Source organism: Tympanuchus pallidicinctus, unplaced genomic scaffold (assembly GCF_026119805.1).
Source record: "Tympanuchus pallidicinctus isolate F22 unplaced genomic scaffold, pur_lepc_1.0 scaffold4, whole genome shotgun sequence".
NCBI lineage: Eukaryota > Metazoa > Chordata > Aves > Galliformes > Phasianidae > Tympanuchus > Tympanuchus pallidicinctus.
The window spans coordinates 33,035,038-33,057,355 of NW_026294758.1; the positions used below are offsets into that span (position 1 = coordinate 33,035,038).

Genomic DNA, 22,318 nt, shown 5'->3' on the forward strand with positions numbered 1-22,318 from the left:
GGCTTGTTAACAGACTTTGTATTCATTTCAGGTCTTATGATATAGTAATCTGCTTTGTGGGCTAGTGGTTGCATCTTTTGAGTGTAGAACTAGTAATTAATAGCCTTGTCCTGTTAAGATTCATTATGGAAAAAAGATTCAGTATTTGAAAATTCCACAATATCACTCCTAAACGTCTTTTGCATCTTTTACTGTTCCCTAGGGTTAAAGTTGTATGGATATTCTGGGATATTATTTCTGTCTTTCACATTAGGGAAAGCTTTATTCTTTATTCTTAGGTACCTCACATGGGAAAGATCAGAAAGATCTGCTGTTCTAAGACAAGCCTGCCATTAGAATCAGAAAGTTTTAAAATTAATTTTTGTGTTATTACTGTTAAAAAGGAAGGTTTATAAATAGTATTTTTTTGGTACTGAATGTCACAGCCTGGTGAACAAGGAGGATAGGCCTATGATCATATAGCCATTTAGCAGGGCAGAAAGTGGGAGATGTAGTGTTTTCCAAGCCTTATAAAATGGAAGTTTTGTGTGAATCCCAGCAATGCAGTATGTGCTTCCCCAGGATGTCAGGTCTTTTCCAGTCCTGCAGAGTAAAGTAACACAACTGGAAATACTATATAGTTTTTAATGTTAATCAGAGTAAACCTATATGGGAGGTATATGTATACACATAATATTCATGAAAACAATCTTGTCAATAGCCATAGTTGCTTCAGTGTGAGAACTGAGCTCTTTTCCCAATGAGACCTGACAATGTAATTTAGAAAGTAGGTGTGACAACTATTAAAGTAGCAATACTAATTATCAGAGTAAATAGAGGAAACAGATGCAGAGATGTGGAATACTAACTACCTTCTCTAAGAGATAAGTCATTTCATCACCATTTACATCAGCACACCATCCTTAATCCAAGTGGAAATTGTTCAATAGATTGTTCTTGATTGGTAGACTGCCAGTGAGTGTATGTTAGTCTTAGCACCAAGATATAAGCCGGTCTGTAAATCTGTTTTCTCAACAAAAAACACTGATGACAGGAATAGTAGTATGTATATTTAATCTGTATGTAGTTTTTATTCAACTTGAGTCTTTCTGAAATTTCTAAAAAATATTATAATTTTTTTTATCAACTGCTACATTTTCTTTTCTTTTTATACAAGCCTGTATCATCTGGTAGGAATTAAATTAGTGATTTATTTGCCACTGCCTTTAAAACTTAGAATAACTGAGTTAATAGTCTTCTCTATATTAATATATCAACCATGCTATATTATAATGCAATTAAGGGTGATTAATCAGAGTCATGCTATTGTAAAATATATCCAAGAGTTTATCAATCTCCTGATATCTGTGAGAGAAATAAGCATGGATAAGAAGACTTTTGAACTTCTTAACGTGTTAACAACCCTAAAAAATCATTTGGAATGTGGATTGTCTGTATAAATTCTGTTAGCTCTGTGGTGAACAGTTCTGTCTTAAGACTTTCAGCCCTGATGTGATATAAATAGCTTAGCTTTTTTTTTTTAATTCACAAGCTAGGGTTGTTGATGTTTATGAGTTGAGAGAGGAGATAAAATAATGGTAAGTGAAGTGTTCTTTGAAGTGTGGAGCTACTTATCACCAATTCATAACAAAGTACATAAATGAGAGGTTTATATCTTGAATATAACTTTTCATCACAGTTATTTGAAAGCCTTCTAATTGAAATGCTTTTATTTATTTAAAAATAATAACTGAATTTTCAAGATTGAAGTAATAAAAGTTTAGCAGCAATTTTTGTTCATCCATCAGAGATGAAAAAGGACACTGAAGGCTATGGAAGTTTTTTTTCATGAAATTTTCTATTTTGTTAGACAAATTCTTTCTGAGGAGCTATAATGATTCAGCAACTGCTGATTCTCTTAATGTTTATTGTAGTTTATTCCTGAGTTTCAGGATTTGAACTTGTGAAGAAGTTGCTCTGCTTTCATGCGATTTTTTGTCTTGTTTGGTGTCATTCTGAAAGATTCTATTTGTACAATTCCAGAGAACTAGTCTTTACTCTTGCTACCTTGCAAGCTGGATATATAAATACGACTTTGTTTTCAGACTCTACATGTGGAGATGATTGTGGAGAAGTTTTCTGTGAAACTTTGTTGGGAGTCTCATCTACTTTTGCTGATAGTTCTTTATTCAGCTTTGATGAATGGTATTGAATAATGTCTCTCATAGAAGTCTGTCTGTGTATGTCTCCCCTGTACTTAGGACTCCTCATTTGATACAGTTCTCCAGGTGAGGCTTCACGAACACAGAATCAGCGCCTTTGACCTGCTGGCCACGCTTCTTTGGGTGCAGCCCAGGATACAATTGGATTTCTGGCCTGTGAGGGCACATTGTTGACTCATGTCCAGCTCACCATCCACCAGTACCCCCACGTCTTTTTCAACAGGGCTGTGCTCAATCCTTTCCTCCCCCAGCTTGTATTGATAGTGAAGATTGCCTGGAACTAGGTGCAAGATCTTTGTTGAACCTTGTGGGATACAGTAGACCTGGGCCCACTGCTCAAGCCTATCTGTGTCCATCTAGATGGCATACTGTCCATCTGCTGTGTTGACTACACCCCACAGCTTGGGGTCATCAGCAAATTTGCTAAGAGTGCACTCAACCCCACTGTCAGTGTTGTGGATGAAGATATTAAAAGAGTATTGATCTCAACACTGACCCCTATGGGAAACCACTCATCACTGATCTCTGTCCAGACATTGAGCCATTGACCACTGCTTTCTGGACTCAGGCCTGCAGCCAGTTCAGTTTGTCCACTGAACAGTCCATCCATCAAATCTGTATCTTTCCGATTTGGAGAGAAGGATGTTGTGGGATGCTGTCAGAGGCCTTACTGAAGTCCAGATAGATGACATCAATGGCTCTTCCTTGTCCACTGATGGAGTAGCACCATCATAAAAGGCCTTTGAGTTGGTCAGACATGATTTGCCTTTTGGTGAAGCCATGAACATTCTCATGTATCATCTCCCGTATCTTCTGTATGCTTTAGCGTAGCTTCCTGGAGGATCTGCTCCATGATCTTCCCTGACATAGAGCTGAGACTGATAAGAGAGTAGTTCCTGGGGTCATCCTTCATACCCTTCTTAAAAATTGTTGTGATGTTGCCTTTCTTCCAGTCACCAAGGAATGATTTGTTTGCCGTGACTTTTCAAATATCGTACCAAATGGCTTGGCAACTACATCAGCTAATTCCCTCAGGACCCTGGGATGCATCTCATTAGGACCTATAGACCTGTGGATGTTCAGGTTCCTCAGGTGGTCACAAACCTGATCTTCATTTAGAGTGGGAGGAATGTTGCTTTCCCAGTCACCTCTTAACAAACCAAATATTGGAGGGCTGTGTGGCAAGCAGTTATCAGAGAAGACAAAAAAGTTGTTAAATATCTAAGCCATTTGCTTGTCTCTTGTTACCAGCTTGCCTATGTCACACATAGGGACACTGTGGTGGGTATGACCTGCTGGACTTTCCTTTTCTGGTTGTGGTACCTGTAGAAGCCTTTCTATTTCTTCCTGGCATCCCTTGCCAAGTTTTAATTCAGACTGGCCCTTGGTTTTCCTGACCCTGTCCCTTCACAGCCTCACAGCTTCCTTATAGACCTCGTGTGGTACCTGCCCCTTTTTCCACTTCCTGTGCATTTTCTTCTTGCTCTTCAGTTTAATTAGCATGTCCTGGTTCAGCCATGCCAGTCTCTGCCTTCTTGCTACACCTGGAGGTGCTGAGTTCTTGCATTCTGAGAAAAGCTTCCTTAAAGATCTGCCAGCTCTGCTCTGATCTCTTGCCCATGAGGACAGTTTCCTAGGATGTTTTGTTGACTAACTCCATGAAGAGCTTTCCAGAAATTTAGCATCCCAGTTTTACTCTTTGCCTACCTCATATCCCTCTGGAGCATGAACTCAACCACAGCATAGCCACTACAGCACAAGCAGCCCCCAATCCTGATGTCACAAATCAGTTTACTTGCATTGGTAAGCAACTGGTCCAGTACTGCATTTACCCTGGTGGGGCCTTCTACTACTTGACTCAGGAGGTTATCCTCAATGCATTCCAGGAAACTCTTGGATTGCCTACAGCTTGCCATGCTACTTTTCCATCAGACGTCTGGGTGGTTGAAGTCCCTCACCAGGATGAGCACTTCTAATTGCCATACTTCCTGTAGCTGGAGGTGGAAGGCCTCATCAACAGCCTCTTCTTGATTTGGCCTGTAGTAGACACTGATCGGAAGGCTCCCTTTGCTGCCTTGGCCTCAAAAGGCAGCGGGTCCTTCAAGGCCCCTGCTAGCACCCTGTCCCTCTAATATAGCTATGCCTTTTCACATCTTATAGGAAGGTTCACTATCCCCTCTGTCCCATTGCAGACCTAGTTTAAAGCTCTCCAAATGAGCCCTGGTAGCTCTTCCCCAAGGACCCTTTTCCCACTTTGAGAAAGGCGAACCATCCGGCTGTAAACCTACTGCCGTATAGGCCATTTGTTCAAAGAGATGGCTGTAAACCTACTGCCGTATAGGCCATTTGGTTGTCAAAAAAACCCTGAAGTTCTGGTGACAGCACCAGCCCCAAAGTCAGATATTTAAAGATAAGATCCTTTGGTTTGTTTCCAAGTCCTTACCCAATAGAGGAGACAGAGGAAAAAAGATATGTGCATTCAGTTCCTTCAGCTGTCCTACCCAGGCCCTGAAATCCCTTTTGATAGCCGTTGGCCCACATGTAGCTGCTTCATCTCTCCACATATGGAAAAGCATGAAGGTGCTGTGGCTTGATGGCTGTACCAGGCTGAGTACTGTTCCTGGTGACATCCCTCACCCGAGTTCCAGGAAGACAGACTTCTGTATGAGGAGGGTCTGCTTGGCATGGTGAATGGTAAGTTCCCTGTAGGGAGGATCACATACAACTAATACCCGTCTCTTCTTTTTCAGTGATGTTGACTTGTTTTTTGTGGTTTGGTTTTGTTAGTTTGTCTATACTGAGTGGGCTGTCATCACCCACAGTCTGGCCTTTCACATCTGGCCTTTACCATCCAGGGCCTCACAGTTGTTGTAGAGAGACATCTGTGTGCATGGCATTGACAGGGAGGGTTTTTGTTTGCAGCTGCAGATCCAGACTTGCCTCCATCTTCACCTTTCCTTTGTATTCTTGCCCTCCAGCCTCAGGCTTTTTTCCTACAACCTAATGTGATACATCAGGGTTCTGCGTTTTGAAATTACCTGTCTGTGCACAAGTGAATTGCCGTTCCCTGCTTCTTCTGTTCGTTCCCCCCGCACCCCCCTCCCATCACTTTTTAATCTGTTTCATCCTGTTGCCTCACCACAAGGCAGAGCGCACAGTCTGCCTGCTGGCGCCTCACGCAGCTGTTAAGACTGCACCACGATGCCAGTGAAAGACTCGTGCACACTACACAGCCGGAGGTCTGGACAACTACATCGTTGCCTCTGAATTCCCTCAGGGCTGCAACATCCTTCCTGACAGGGGCAGACACCATAGCTCTCCTTCAGGTGGATACCATGATTAAGCCTCATTCTTTGGGGGGGTGTTAATCCTGCACTTAGAGTGGGACGACCTTGTACTTTGCTTTTTGGGTAATAATTTCTTGAACTATTGAATGTATCTCTCTAGCGTATAGGGTACTTGCCCTCTGTGCTCTCCTGCCCTGCGTGAACTGCCCGTGCAAACTGCCGCGCCGTGCTGTTCGAACGTGCCACGCCCGTCCTGTTCGCGCCGCTCTCGAGTCGCGGGTTTTGTACTCGGGGGTGTTCGGCCGCTGTCATCCCCGGCTCCGCCCGCACCGTGTCACTGCTGCCGCACGCCAAGGGCTGCTCGCTCCCTTCATAATGGCTTTTTCTGCGGATTTACCTTTCTTTTCCATTCCGATTGGATATAAGGAAGAAGTTTTTTTACAAAGAGATGGTGCGGTTCTGGATCAGGTTGTCCAGAGAGATGGTAGATGTCTTGTCCTTGGAAGCATTCAAGGTTGGGCTGAACCAGGCTCTGAGCAACCTGACCTAGCTGTAGGTGTCGCTGTTCATAGCAGGAGAGTTGGACTAAATAGCCTTTAAAAGCCCATTCCAACTTAAAAGTTTTTTATGATTCTATGATATCTTAAAGTCATTTACAATAAATCCAGCTTCTGAATTTCTCATACTCTAGAGAAAATAGTTCAAAATAAAAATAAAGAGTGCCAGATCTAGATTTTTTTGTAACTGATATAGGAATCCCATCTAATTGAAAGGAGAGGAAAGGAGATAGAAAAAGACCTTGGGAATACATCTGACAGTATCTGATAGGCAACACATACCTGTAGCCCTTTTAGTTTATTTTGTACTTAAGTGTATATGTTTAAGTACATGTAATTAACTAGCAATTTTTTTATTTCTGTTATTGATAAGCTGTATGTCTCATAGCATTTTTTGAGATGAAACCTGTGTGTTTGATTTGGTCTGTCATGTTTCCTGTTTAATTGTGTTTATACATTCAGTATATTCACAGTATTTATTTACTGAATGCTTTCCCACAGTATTGAGTTGAAGACAAGCATAAGTACTGTTAACAAAATTGTTCTCTTTGGGACCAGACACCATAAACAATTGAGAAAATCATTAAATCACAGAATCACCCGGGTTGGAAGGGACCTCACAAAATCACAGAATCACAGAATTGTAGGGGTTGGAAGGGACCTCCAGAGATCATCGAGTCCAACCCCCCTGCCAAAGCAGGTTCCCTACAGTAGGTCGCACAGGTAGGCATCCAGGCAGGTCTTGAACATCTCCAGAGAAGGAGACTCCACCACCTCCCTGGGCAGCCTGTTCCAGTGCTCCGTCACCCTCACTCTCACCCTCACTGTAAAGAAGTTCTTGCGCATGTTACCTCAAGGATCATGTAGTTCCAACCCCCCTGCCTAGCAGGGCCACCAAACATACACATTCAGATCACATTGCCCAGGACCCCATCCAACCTGGCTTTGAACACGTCCAAGGACGGGGCATCCACAACCTCCGTGGGCAGCCTGTTCCAGGGCCTAACTACTCTCCTTGTAAAGAACTTCCCCCTAACATCCAACCTAAATCTTCCCTCCCTCAACTTGGATCCATTTCCCCTAGTCCTGCTGTTGTCAGCCCTTTTGAAGAGTTTACTCCCCTTCTTGGTGTAGGTTCCCTTCAGGTATTGATAGGCTGCAATGAGGTCACCCTGCAGCCTTCTCTTCTCCAGGCTGAACAAGCCCAACTCCCTCAGCCTGTCGTGGGGGAGGGGGAGGTGCTCCAGCCCCCTGATCATCTTAGTCGCCCTCCTCTGGACCCTTTCCAAAATCTCTATGTCTTTCTTGTACTGAGGGCTCCACACCTGGACACAGTACTCCAGACGGGGCCTCACAAGAGCTGAGTAGAGAGGGACAATCACCTCCCTGTCCCTGCTGACCACCCCTCTCCTGATGGAGCCCAGGATCCCATTTGCCTTTCAAGCTGCCAGAGCGCACTGCTGGCTCATGTTCAGTCCCTCGTCCATCAGGACCCCCAGGTCCTTCTCTGCCGAGCTGCTCTCAAGGACCACTCCTCCCAGCCTGTACGGGTGCCTGGGGTTCTTCCGGCCCAAATGCAAAACCTTGCACTTAGCCGTGTTGAACCTCATTAGGTTCACCCGAGCCCAGCTTTCCAGCCTGTCGAGGTCCCTCTGAATGGCATCCCTTCCTTCCACCGTATCAACCGCACCACTCAGCTTGGTGTCGTCAGCAAACTTGCTGAGAGTGCACTCATTTCCCTCATTGATGTCATTAATAAAGATGTTAAAGAGCACCGGTCCCAAGACAGACCCTTGGGGGACACCACTTGTTACCGGCCTCCACCTGGACATAGAGCCATTGACCACCACCCTCTGTCTCCGGCCTTTCAACCAATTGCTTATCCATTGGGTCGTCCACCCATCAAATCCACTTTCCTCCAATTTGGAGATGAGGATGTGGTGGGGGACCATGTCAAAGGCCTTGCTCAGGTCCAGGTAAATGACATCGGTCGCCTTCCCTTCGTCCACCAATGCCGTCACTCCATCATAGAAGGCCACAAGATTAGTTAGGCATGACCTTCCTTTGGTGAAGCCGTGCTGGCTGTCTCAGATCACATGCTCATTCTTTATGTGATCGAGCATGTTGTCCAGGAGGATCTGTTCCATGATCTTCCCAGGCACGGAGGTGAGACTCACCGGCCTGTAGTTCCCCGGGTCCTCCCTGCTCCCCTTCTTGTATATGGGAGTGACGTGACCCTTCCTCCAGTCATCCAGGACCTCACCTGACAGCCACGACTTCTCAAATATGATGGAGAGCGGCTCGGCAACCACCTCAGCCAGCTCCTTCAGGTTTCTTCAGGTCATTGTACTATAACTAGAATGAGCCCTTGTGATAAATTGCTTATGCTAGACAAAAAGAAATTTGCAAAAAAATGTTGTGATGCTGCAAAATGGCCTGAGATTTCAGATTTCTGGAAAGAGGCTGTTCTTACCAGTCACAGATGCCCCACTTTGCATCCTGGTATAGTACTTGCATGTGTCTGATATAGGAGATAGGCTTGTTTGATTTTCTTACCTTGGTTCTCTGTTAATACCTACTCATCTCTTGTGGACGGCCCCAGAATGCTAGTGTCTGTGGTATTATTTTTTGCTTACAACACTTTCAGCAGTCATTTTGTTAGAAAACTTTTTCAGTTATTCAAGAGCATTCATCTAATATGGGATCACCAAACAGGTTCACTAGTTTACTCAAACTTGTAAGTTCAGCTTCTGGCTGTAAATCAGTTCTTAAAGTTTTCATTATACCCCCGTGATTTTAGAAAGTTTGCAGCTGGATGTTTGACTTCATGTAAGAAGAGCTACTGTGAAAGCATGTAGGCTATTTTTAATGCTTACTAAATAGTAAGGTTTGAGAGAATTCTGAGGAGATGTTTTGGACCTGTGCAAACTGAGAACATAATAATGAAATAGCATGAGCTCTGCTGACATTGCCTTGAATGTGCTTAAGTCAAAGCCTGTAGGTCTGCTATTCCCCTGTCACAGATGCAGGTGTCATGGAGTTATCTCTAGATCTAACTACCTGGCAAGCCAACAGCTTTGCTTTCCCACCCCACCTCCCCTCAACCCCCTCTACCCCCCATGGAAAGTATTCAGTCCAGTAATGGTGACATTCATTTTAGGATATATACTTATTACTGTTAGAAACTAAATGGGTTTATTAATAGATTATTGGTCTTCATTTTCTTATCTGGCATGGAATAGCATGATATTTAAGTTGTGATTATGAAAAGTTAGCTGTATAAAACTATTTGCAGGGCTGCTGCTGCTAAGGTTTATTTTCTGGTTTGTAGCTTTGTCTCTGTAAGTTATAAAATAAATATTTACTGATTTCCATTGCTTCTGTGAGTGTCTGAATTTGTCTTCAAATAGTCAACAGTTCATTTCTGAGAGCAGCCATCACGTTTGTATTAAATGAAAATTGTTCTTACAATCTTGATATTGGGGCCAATGATTGAATATCTGCAAGAGTTCAGTTACTCTTCTGGCATATGTATTGTTTCTTCTTAAAGATGTATAAAGGCTGGTGTAGCATGTGCTACTCTATTTTCTCTTTTGCTGAGGAAAAATATTGTTAAATAGAAAAAAAAAATACTTGTGTCTTTTACTGGGGAAATTTAGTTAGATTTTAATATTTTGGTTTGACAATAATTCCCTTTGTTCCAAGATCCAGTTTTTGCATTGAACTGTGCAACTAGGTATGGATTATAGCTTTTGTTCAAAGGTTGGATGTGGTTGTTTTTCACCCTTCTTTGTATAACAACAAAAAAGAAAATCAGATTGAAAGTACTGAATTTATTGATTTCTCTTAAGGAGAATGCTCTTTTTGCACTTTAATGAACAGATGCAGAACTTGAAACAAGCAAAGCCTCACTCCCACCACGCTCGGTGGTACCACCTTGGCCCTTTTGTTTTGATTAAATTTTTTTTAGTGTTTTCATTTGTCTTGAAATTGACATCCTTAGTTTTTCTCTCATGAAAAGCGTTCAGAATAAATATCTACTCACTTTATTATAGTATTATTTGAGTGAAATATTGGTAAAGATAAATTCAGATATTAAAAGCTTGAGACACAAATGGTATATTCTAAGATAATTTACTGATCACTGTGCCAGTGTTGCTACTTTGTCTCAATGGGGTGATTATTTTACCCTACTTCTGTTAGAAAGAAAATCAGCACCCTTAAGAGATACTGTGATTCCGTTCCATTTGAACACGATGTTAGCAGAAATCCTTCTTCCCATTCATGGTCTCAAGACAGTGTTCAATTATGCCTGATTTGGAGTTGTAATTTTTTTTCTTTATTCTTTTTTTTTTTTTTTAAGCATCGTGAAATGGCCCAGGACACTACAGTGCCTAAATTGAATTTCAAATTTTGGCTGGATAAAGCTATTGAGTGGGGTCAGGCCAACACTTTGGAATCCCAGACAGATGTCTGTCTTCATTTGCCCCAGTTGCAGGAGTTTCTGCTTCAGACTTACGAAACTCTCAAACAAATGGTAAGTGACTTTAAAAGAAAGAATGACCTCTTTTGTAGGCAGCCCAAGAAAAAAAATCTGCCATGTTTGGACATAAAAGGAATCAAAGAGGCTTCTGTTTCTGGCCTGAGGTATCACTGGATCAGAGAAACAAACTGGGGAAACAGTCCCAGGTAACATAAATAGGAACGCACTTAAGGTACCCCTGACTTATTGGGAGGGGACCTTTCTCTTCTTCACAGAATTGTAGGTGTTGGAAGGGACCTTTAGAGATCGTCTAGTCCAATCCCCATGCCAAAGCAGTCTCCTAGACCAGGTTGCACAGAAAGGTGTCCAGGTGGATAAAGAGACTCCACAACCTCTCTGGGCAGTCTGTTCCAGTATTCTGTCACCCTTACCACAAGGAAGCTCTTACACATGCTTGTGCAGAACTTCCTGTGCTTCAGTTTGTGGCTGTTTCCCTAACCCATCACCACAGCTGAAAAGAGCCTGGCCTTGTACCTTTGCCTCCTCCACCTTATAGACATTGATCAGATCTCCTCTCAGTCTGCATTTCTCAAGAATAAACAGACCCAGGTCATTCCGCCTTTCTTTATAAGAGAGGTGCTCCAGGCCCTTTTTCATCTTTGTGGCCCTCTGCTGGACTTTTTCCAGGAGATCCCTGTCTTTATTGAACTGGAAAGCCTAGAACTCACTCCAGGTGAGGTCTGACCAGGGCAGAATTGAGGGGAAGGACTTGAACTGCTCTTTTTAATGAATCCCAGGATGCCATTGGCCTTTTTGGCCACCACACCACACTGCTGCTCATGGCTAACCTGTTGTCCACCAGGACCTCCAAGTCCTCCTCTGCACAGAGCTCCTCTCCAGCAGGTCATGCCCCAACCTGTACTGGTGCATACAATTATTCCTCTATAAGTGCAAGACTCTACCCTTGCTTTTGTTGCTGCCCAGCTCTCCAGCCTACCCAGGTCGCACTGACTGGCAGTACAGACTTCTAGTGTATCAGCCATTCTTCTCAGCTTTGTGTTATCAGCAAACTTGCTGAAGGTGGACACTATCCCCTCATCAAGATCACTGATGAAGATGCTGAACAAGACTGAACTCAGAACTGACCCCTGGGGAACACTGCTAAATATACACCTTCAGCTGGACTCTTTGCCACCCATTGCAACTCTCTGAGCCCAGCCAGTCAGCCAGTTCTTATTTGGTTGTCATCTTGTGATGTTTCCCAGCTAATGCTCTAGCTTCTTTAAAAAAATTCTTTAAAATAAACAAGATTTTTTTTCCCTGGTTGGCAGGTGATAATTGGGATTATTTAGGGGCGTTCACATGCAAAATTGTTACTGATACTTAAAAATCTCAGAGAGTCTTCTGACATGTTAACCCCAGTGGTTAACTGTGGCATGTGCAGTGAACTCTGGCAATATAGTCAGACCATTAGCACATGCTGTCATGTTTTGTAATTACTGTTAGCAGTTACTAGAGTGCTTTCTTGTTTGTTTGTTTTTTAAATAAATTTAGTTATTTTTGTTTTGTGTATGTTTGCCTAAGCATGACTTTCAATGTATGTAGTCATTTTAAATAGCTATAGAAATGTTGTATTAAAGTATAAAGCTGACTTTTTCATCTTTAAAGACTGCGGAGTTGTAGTTTTTTTTATTATTATTTCTGATCTGAATTTAATTTTTAAATACAAGATTCTTTTATTAGTATTTCTTCCTGTGAATACGTCTTTTCCTTAAGAGAAAAAGAACTCTGTTTTAATGTTGCTACTTCTAGTAATTTGAGGCTTGGCCTGCTATGGACCTTGTGAGTATGGCCCCAGAAAGTCTAGGGCTAACCCCAAATGTGAGACAAATGTAAGGAATTTATTGCCGCAACAGGAGATGGTTATCGCTCTTGCTACTTAAACACAATCTCAGCACAACCCCATTTTTAAAAGCCTTCATTTATTAGATGGTGGAGCTACAAAAATGGAAAAATAAGATTGATTACACAGGATCGTATATAAATACAATGCATGCTACTTTAGTAAAGCTGCTTTCTCTTCGGTTAAAAGGTAAGTGGCAGTTTGTTCCTGCCTAGACATAAACTAATTTAAAGAAGACAGGCAGAAGTAACAGAAAGATGTGTAGTGTTGTTTTTTTTTTTTGCCGTAGTGAATATTAATTTCTTCAGAAACTCCATGAGACAGTATATTAATGAGTACCAAAAAAATACATTTTAGCTGTGCTTTTATTTATCACAAAGTCTTGGCTATCACTGCTGTTTTATGACTATGACATGTGAGGCAATTAATAAATTTTCTAACACAATTAATTAGACATTAGCTGAGGAAGTTACTTAAGCTTTCACTTATTTGAATTGTGATCTTATAGCTGATTTCACAAAGGTCTGCTTTTATTACCTACTTGCAAGCATTTTCCTTCCAGAGCGTTTCACAGAAAAATCATTGGGAACATAATTCACAGTTATCTGTGTCATTAACAATTCTCCTAATTTATTGTTGATGTATAGTGTGCTTATTTTGTTTTTGTTTTTATGTCTTAACAGAATTCAGTTGTAGCAATTCAGCAGTTCCCTTTAATTGGCCAGTTACTAGGAAGGCTTTGTTGGAATCCTTTTGTTATAGGATATGGTAAGAATCTGTAATGATATTTCTGTAACATAAATTTTGTTCCTTAGGAAACAGAAAAAAATACAGCATGACGTATATACTTTGAGTTTGCCATTTAAATACAGCTTTTTATTTTTTATTTTTTTTTCATTTAAATAAAATTTTGAAATAAAAATGTTACCTAAGTTACTTAAAATACATAATAGAGTAATCTTAAATTAACTTTTGGCGATAATTAATTTCATGGATTATTTACAGAGTTTTAATTTGGGAACAGTCAGTTTTAAATCCAGTGAGGTGTGTATGTGCGTCGTTATTTCTGTTGTGTTTCCAATTTTCTTGTATTTATATTTTTGCTGGTCTCTCTGAATGCATACAATGTAATGTTTCAGATTGTTTTCAGCTAAGGTTTCTTCTAGTTATGTATCCGAATATTATATTAGATAGGTTAACAGAGGAAAAAACACTTTTTGTGATACCTGATTTTTTAATTAATGAGAAATTGTACTACATCATTATTGTTGGTTTTCATAGATTTGATTCTTTGTGTTTTCTCTATCTTTTAAACTTGCAAAAATACACAGATTAAAAATTAAAAAAGTAACATGATGACATAGAAAGAAAAAGTATGAAAAATCAAAAGCCTTTTACTGTTAATATGTGTTCAGGTGAGGTGAAAGGAAGGGAGGGAAATGAACAAGAAAACTGGTAAAAAGGTGCAAACTCTATGTGTGCTACCTCATACATAGTTGTATTCTTAACATGAACTGAGATTTTGATAAATAGTTTATGATCTACTATTAATCAGACTAGTGATTCTGAACTTGTCAGCCCTTAGAAATAATCTTTTGTTGATCCTCTGCTACAGCTACAACTGCCAAAAAATAGTAGCATATTTTCTCTCCTGATACATGCTTCCTTTTTGAGAAATATCGGAAAGGACAATTTTTTGTAATCTCTTAAAAGAGTTTATTAGGTCAAGCAGAGTGCTGAGCTTAAAATGATCATATCTCTTCTGGTTCAGATTTATCCTCTTCCAGTCAACTTCAAGCACAGGCAGAATGTGTAAAGCATGTGATAGGTATGCGTTATGTTAGCACTTTCCATCTGAAAGTGAGATTTGGGAAGGAACATTTAAATCTATGGGTTATAGATTGGGTAAGTCACTGTTGCAGAGGAATAAATGTATAATTTTGTGTCACTTTTTGGGAAGAGCTGCCTTTTACTTTATGGGCTAATTTTTTAATTATTTTTTTTTTCTTTTTGATGAAGTTTCTATTTTAATTGTAGCTGCAGTTTTTGAGAATGATAACTGTTGATGTTTACAGTTAAAGGCATGCTTTTCTTACTAGTTTTCGCTGGGAGTAAGTGAGTCTCCTGTCTGCCATTGTCTCTGAGCTAACATTATATTACGTTACAGAAAGAAGCATAATCTAGATTTTTTTTCATCAAAGTTGAAAAGCATCTGTTTCTGCTTTGTGCATTTTGACAACAGCCTCAGCTATACATACCTACTTTCCTCTACTTCAGGATCCCTCGGCATTTTTTGAAGCAGAAAATGCATTTTATTTTTAAGTTGATTGTTATCTCTGAAGATTGCAAGAGATTGGAATTTTACTTCAAGTTGTTGGGCTTATGGGTTTTTTTGTTTGTTTGTTTGTTTTCTTTGGGAGTCAAGGTTGCAAGCTATCCAATTGAGAAGACTTTACTTGCTCCAAATATAATCCTTTACTTCATTGTTTAGAGGTGAGAGGCAGAGATTTCCTGTCATCAGTAGACTTGAAGCGGCTTGCTTATCCATTTTCACCACTATACAGCTGTAGATCTTTAGAGATCGCTTTGAGATCTCAGATTTTTTGTCTGGCATTAGTTCTGAAGGTATTCTTTAAGATAATGCTGGCTATAGCAGATGCTGACTTTCAAGAGGGGTTTAAAGTAATTTCTCATTTGAATGAATAGTTCATTCAAACATGTGTCTAAGACCAAGCCATCCCTGCAGCAGAAGGAAATAATTTTGTTCAATTCAGTCTTTTGTACTAGTGAGCAGAAGAGAAAAAACTTGTACGTCTTATTTTGTCCAAACCAGAATACCTGTCACGTTAGATAGTTATGTCTGTTGGTGCTGCATGCTGACATGGTTGACCATGCAGCAGGAAGTATGGTCTTCAAGGGAAATTAACCTCCTCATAAACAGTCTTTAGCAGGAGGTGACCAAGTTACCCATATTTAGAACACTAACATGGGGGAAGCATGACCAAAGAAAAACTGATGTCTACTTGTGGTCCTGAACCACAAGAGGTACATGAGTTCAGTCTGAGAAAGGAATTCCAGTGTTTTTTTTTCCTGTGGGCTAAGGGATTATGTCCTCAGTTGGCTCCTCATGGTTTAAGTTTTAAGTCCAGAAGTCTAGAAACCCAAACTAGTACTAAAAATGCTGGGGAATTTCTTGGTGGCTCTCTATGTCAACATGTATGTGTGAGCATGCATATATTTATTTGCACAGAAATTTCACTTTTAGCTGATTGCTATATAGTTTAATCAACATTTTCTTACATAAGAATATATATATATAATATATATAATATAGTATATAGTATATAGTATATGGTATATAGTATATGGTATATATAAAAATATATATGTGCATTTTTCAGTAACATTTTAAAACAAGCCTTAAAAAGAATATTTCTAGTTCTAAGCCAAGAAATAATTTTGTCTGGGAAAGTTGTTAAATTGTTAAGTCCCTTATTGTCTGGGAACTGTTGGTAGGGTTATGATCCTAACATAAGTTGGTTTCAAATCATGGAATCCTAGAACGGTTTGGTTTGGAAGGGACCTTTAAGATCCCTAGTTCCAACTCTGCTCCTGTAAGCAAGGACACCTTCCACTATATCAGGTTGCTCAAAGCCCCATCCAGCCTGGCTTTTAACGTCTCTAAGGAGGAGGCATTTACAACCTTGTAGGCAACTTGTTCCAGTGCCTAGCTACTCTCACAGTAAAGAATTTCTTCCTAATGTCTAGTCTAAATCTGCTCTCTTCCAGCTTAAAGCCATTTCCCCTCATCCTGTCGTACCTGTCCTTAGAAAAGGTCCCTCCCAGCTTTCCTCTAGGCCCCCTTCAGGTAGTAGCAGGCTACAGTAAAGTCCCTCTGAAGCCTTCTGTCCTCCAACGCTGAAGAGCCCCAGCTCTGTCTGCTTGTCCCTGTAGGGGAGGAGCTCCACCCCTCTTCTAATCTTCGTGGCTGTCCTTTGGAACTGCTCCAACTGCTTAATGCCCTTTGTGTGTTGGGGGCTTCAGTACTGAACTGGACTCTACTCCAAGTGGGTCTCATGAGAGCAAAATAGAGGGGTGAAATCACCTCCCTTGACCTGCTGCCACGCTTCTCTTGATGCAGCCCAGGATATGGTTAGCCTTTGGGGCTGCAAGTGCATGTTGCCAGCTCATGTTGAATCTTTCATCAACTCCCAAATCTGTCTTCAAGTACAGGCTGAAGTTTTAATCTTAATCCATATAATCTTATTATGCTGAGAGAGTACACTTTGTTCATCTCAGCTTTACATTCATCAGTCTGACTTTCATCATAGTGATTAGCATTTCTGACAAGCAGTGTTTTTTAATTTTACAGTATGTAGCAAATGGTCTTCTGTCTAGAAGTCTAATTCAGGAATTACATTTCCCCTCCTCCTTTTTTTTTTTCTTCCCCTTTCGGTCAATGCAAAACTATAACTTAATTTAAAATGATCGTATAGTGTATCACAGATGTGCAGTATAATAAGGCAAAAAAAAGAGATATTTGAACTTTTACATGCCTTATTCAGAATTGATGGCTTGGTTTCAGGTTTTTTTCTGGGCTTTACTACTTACTGTTAATAAGAAGTGTCTGTAATATTCAAAATGATAGCAAGTGGCTATCATTTAGTTGCTTAAACAAAGAAAATGGTATATTTTTTTTCCTTCCAAATGATTACGTGTCAAATCTGAACATTTCTCTTGAAATGTTGTTTTTTTGTTTTGTTCTATTTTAGAAGGCGATTAAGCTGCCTGTTAGTGTCTGAATGCTGGTTGGATGCAGTTACAAATTACACAGATATTTTAAATTTCTGGTGAGGATTTCATAGGTTGCCTATTCTTACTCTGATCTTACGCAACCTAGAAAATCATTAACCTTGTAAAAACCCGTATTAAAAAAAAAAAATCCTTAAGGATTCAATGTCAGAAAATCTCAAACTGTAGCCAGTTAAATGTATATGAGGAACCATTTCAGAGCAGGAAATGCTAGTCAGTGGGAGGCCAGTGATGGCCTATGGGCTTGCTGGATGTTTATTCAGAATTACTGGTTTAAAAAGTATAAACACTTCTGATCACCTGGTGAAAATACAGGCATTACTTAATTGAACTTAATATTCTTTATTACATCCTGGGTAGCAAATGCACAGAAAGCAAATCATTTATTAAGCATGATAACGTTCAAATTGTCTCCTAATGTAATTTCTGCAACTGAGTAGTAACAATTTCTGCAACAAGGTAGTAACAATTCTACTATGATTGATTATTGTTTATCATTAATGATGTTATTTAAATACTTGATTGAATGATTTCTTGATGATAACTTGAGGTATTTTTATGTAGATGCTGTTGAAGGAAATGATTATACAAGAACTACAGATGAATAATATTGTGTTGTGGAAATCTAGCAAAATAGAAGCATTGTGAGTTGTGACTGATATTTAGGATTATATTTTTGTGGATAGGTAGGAATTGGGTGTAACCGACTGGGTGTTTTTTTTGTTTTGTTCTGTTTTTTTGGTTTTTTGCTCTAACCATAGACTTGTTTGCTCTTTTTTTTTTTTTTTTTTTTTTTTTTTTCATTAGGTGAAAGCCAGAAGACTCTGATGTGGTGCTTATGTTGTCTGTACAGCAGTGAACCACAGAGCCTTGTAGAATTGAAGGCCAACAGCTGGATACGAGTAAGTGAATGATTTCTTCTAAAGGCTGCTTTGAATTAAATCTATTATTTAAAGGTGCTGTATGTACAGTGTTGACAAACATTGGCCATGTGTGGTTCAAATATCAATTTACATATTACAGAGAGAAAAATTTGTCACAGTATTTGTTATAAACATCAGCATATGCATATGATGTGGTAAAGAAGAGCTATGCCACAATGATGTTCTACTGAATGCTTTAACTTTTGGGGAGGTTATAAAGGTGTCTGTCTGTTTTAACCTATATCAGTTGTTTGATCTGATTGATGTAACTGAACTAGTGATTTTTGATGATATGAAAAGGAGTTCAAGTATAAAAGAACAGAGAGTTGGAGATAAGTGTAAGAGGAACTGCTGCTATTGGCAGCACTACCACTTCAGGCTGTTCTGGACTGGGACTAATATAAATATTTGATACAAGACACTGTGCTTCTTAGTTTTTCTACTCACTCTTGTGTGTTTGAATCAATCTAAAATGCGGTGGGTTAGAGGGTCAAGAAGTAATGTAAAAGGAGTAGGGAAGAAATAGGAAGCTCAAAACACCAACATTTCCGAACTATTTCTGTTGTTTGGCACATCCTTAATTCGTTAAAGAGCGTATAACATGATGCAATTTGAAATTGTTACTTTTTCCACATTATTTATCATAAAAATTATCATACAAATTTGTCAAGATGCTTTTGTTAGGACAGCTATAACTTCAGGTTTTCACTGACTGTTTTCTGTGTGACCAGTGACTATCCTGTGCAGTGCCTTGGTCTGACCACAACCTTATTCATAATACAGTATAAGCTTTATATGACAGTGATACTACTGTCCTGTGAAGAAGATGCCAAATGCTCATGACCCCAAATCTTAAAATGTGTCGTAGAATGTCTTGAGTTGGAAACTTCCCACATTATCAAGTCCAACTTCTGTCTTAGCACAGAACCACTTATAAATCAAGGCATTGTCCAAATTCTCCCTGGTCTCTGATTGCTCAGGGCTCTGCCCATTTCGCTGGTGACCCTGCTCCATGCCCACCACCTTCTGGTGAAGCACCTGCTTAGGCTCCATCTACTCTTCCCCTCACACAGCTCCATGCCATTCCCTCAGGCCCTGTCGCTGTCACAGAGAGCAAGCTCAGTGCTGCCCCTCCACTCCCTATGATGAGCTGCAGCCATCATCAGGCCTCCCCTCAGCCTGCCCAGCTCTGGGCTGAACAGAGCTCAGCCATTCCTCACACACCTAGTCCTCAGACTCTTCACCATCTTCACAGTCCTGCTTTGGAAGCTCTCTAACAGTTTTATGTCCCTCTTCTGTTGTGGCACCCAGTGCTGCAGCCAGTGCTGGAGGTGAGTCTGCACAGTGCAGAGCAGACAACTCCTCCTTTGCCTACTGGCAGTGCCGGGCCTGGTGCACCCCAAGGTCTGGTTGACCCTTTTGGCTGTCACAGATTGCTGACTCAGATTCAGCTTGCCATCAACAGAGCTTTGAAAACCATTTTCATGGGGCAGCCTTTAAGACAATCATCCTCCAGTCTGTACATATATAAAATGTTGATCTGTCCCACACACATTATCACAGAATCACAGAATGGCCAGGGTTGGAAGGGACCTCAAGGATCATGAATCTCCAACCCCCCTTGCCATAGGCAAGGCCACCAACCTCCCCATTTAATACTAGACCAGGCTGCCCAGGGCCCATTCAGTGTAGCCTTGAACACCTCCAGGGACTGAGCACCCACAGCCTCTCTGGGCAGCCTGTTCCAGCACCTCACCGCTCTCCCTGTAAAGAACTTCCCCCTGACATCCAACCTAAATCTTCCCTCACTCAACTTAAAACCATTTCCCGTTGTCCTGCTGTTATCTTCCCTTTCAAAGAGTTGATTCCCTTCTGTTTGTAGGATCCCTTCAGGTACTGAAATGCTGCAATGAGTCACCCCGCAGCCTTCTCCTCTCCAGGCTGAACAAGCCCAGCTCCCTCAGCCTGTCCTCATATGGGAGATGCTCCAGTCCCCTGATCATCTTTGTGGCTCTCCTCTGGACTCTCTGCAACAGCTTCCCAGGAAAGGGAAACAGGGAATATAAAAGGTTTTTTTAAAAAAATTGATCATACTATGTTTTATCTCAAAAGTGAATTCTTATGGTCAGAAAACAAAAAAATGCACAGTTTTAAAATAGCATATTTTAAAGAAAGAAAACTTTCTGAAGAGTGTATACGTATTATATACTACTGATTTGCTTCTAGAAGAATTTACTTGGTAGAAAGCATGGCCCATATGATTATGGCTGTCAGAAACAAGCAGTACAGGGGAGTGGCAAAGAGAAGCTATACCTTCTCAAAACTGAAGACGAACATCTGTGGAAAGCTGTTTACTTAATTTTTTTATTTTTTTATTTATTTATTTTTTACAACTGCTGTTGCATAGAGAATGGATTATCTGAATCGTCTGCAGACTGTGACCACCCATGCTATGGGAAGTACTATGATTAAAGAGTTCTGTGTTCTAGTATCTGCCAGTAAAGCCTGCTTTGTGTTGTAATTATTGTACTGGAAGTCTTCTTATAATGGAGTCTTCTTAATAAAGTCTTCTTATAAAGTCTTCTTCTGATGGAGCCCAGGATACCATTTGGTTTTTGCGCTGCAAGAGCACACTGTTGGCTCATGTTAAGTTTTTCATCAAGATCCCCAGGTCCTTCTGTGCAGGGCTGTTCTCAAGGACCACTCCTTCCAGTCTGTATGGATGCCTGGGGTTTGTCTGGCTCAAGTGCAAAACTTTGCACTTCGTAATGTTGAACCTTATCAGGTTCACCTGGGCCCACCTTTCCAACCTGTTGAGATCCCTCTGAATGACATCCCTTCCTTCTACTGTGTCAACCCCACCACTCAGCTTGGTGTCGTCAGCAAACTTGCTGAGGGTGCACTTGATTCCGTCATCGATGTCATTGATAAAGATGTTAAAGAGCACTGGTCCCAAGACAGATGCCTGGGGGACACCACTTGTTACAGCCTCCCCCTGGACATAGAGCCATTGATGACCACCCTCTGTCTGTGGCCTTTCAACCAATTTCGTATCCATCGAGTGACCCACCCATCAAATCCACATCTCTCCAATTTGGAGATAAGGAAGGAGTTGGTGTCTGTGTCAGAGGCCTTGCTCAAGTCCAGGTAAGTGACATTGGTCGACTTCCCCTTGTCCACCAATGCCATCACTCCATCATAGAAGGCCACCAGATTGGTCAAGCATGACCTTCCCTTGGTGAAGCCGTGCTGGCTGTCTCGGATCACACGCTCACTCCTCATGTGATCAAGCATGTTGTCCAGGAGGATCTGTTCCATGATCTTCCCAGGCACAGAGCTACCAGCTACCCAGCTGCCGGCCTGTAGCTCCCACAATCCTCCTTGCTCCCTTTCTTGTAAATGAGAGTGACATGATCCTTCCTCCAGTTACCCAGGACCTCACCTGACAGCCACAACTTTTCAAATATGATGGAGAGTGGCTCAGTAACCACCTCAGCCAGCTCCTTCAGAACCCTGGGAGGACGCCATCCGGCCCCAAGGACTTGTACACATTCAGTCTCATGAGGTGGTCTCGCACCTGCTCTGCCCTCACAGTGGGGGGGATTTACCACTCTGGTTTCCACCTATAGGTTTAGGAATGCAGGTCTCAGAGACATGAGAAGTACTGGAATCCTGGCCGCCAGTGAAGACTGAGACAATAAACTCATTCTGCACCTCAGTTCTTGTGGTTGCTGTTTTCCTAGCCCTCTAACTTGTCTGGATCTCTCTTCAAGGCTTAGAGCTCCTCCTTCTTTAGTGTTGTCCACAAACTTACCCAGTATAGCTTCAAGTAATGTATCCAAGGAATTGATGAAATTGTGAAGAAGAGTGTGTCCTAAAATGGAGCTCTCGGGAACCAGCTAGGCACCAGACACTGTCCTGATTTCACTAGAATCCTTTGAGCCTAACCTGTCAGTTAATTGCTCGCCTGCTGCATTATTTTTTTTTCTGGCTGCACACTTTGTCCAGAAGGATTTGTGAGAAACGGTATATACAGTTGAAATAAACCTTGTAGCTGAGAAGAAAGATTTTATGGCCAAGATAAACACTGCCACAGATTTGTTACTGAAGAAATCACTTGTAATCTGGTGAAATGTAAGGGTGACAGAGGAC

The 22,318-nt window shown here is 41.0% G+C and overlaps 1 protein-coding gene across 2 annotated transcripts in view; it reads left to right on the forward strand.

Annotated features, from left to right (window-relative positions):
* The window catches only part of FANCC (FA complementation group C), an 81,464-nt gene that overhangs the window by 7,727 nt on the left and 51,419 nt on the right, over positions 1 to 22,318 (forward strand). For both annotated transcript variants that reach the window (XM_052701194.1, XM_052701195.1), the window contains exons 2-4: positions 10,409 to 10,582; positions 13,115 to 13,199; positions 18,051 to 18,145. In XM_052701194.1, coding sequence (XP_052557154.1) covers positions 10,418 to 10,582; positions 13,115 to 13,199; positions 18,051 to 18,145 — 345 coding nt within the window. In that variant the 5' untranslated portion in view covers positions 10,409 to 10,417. The remainder of the gene's footprint in view (positions 1 to 10,408; positions 10,583 to 13,114; positions 13,200 to 18,050; positions 18,146 to 22,318) is intronic.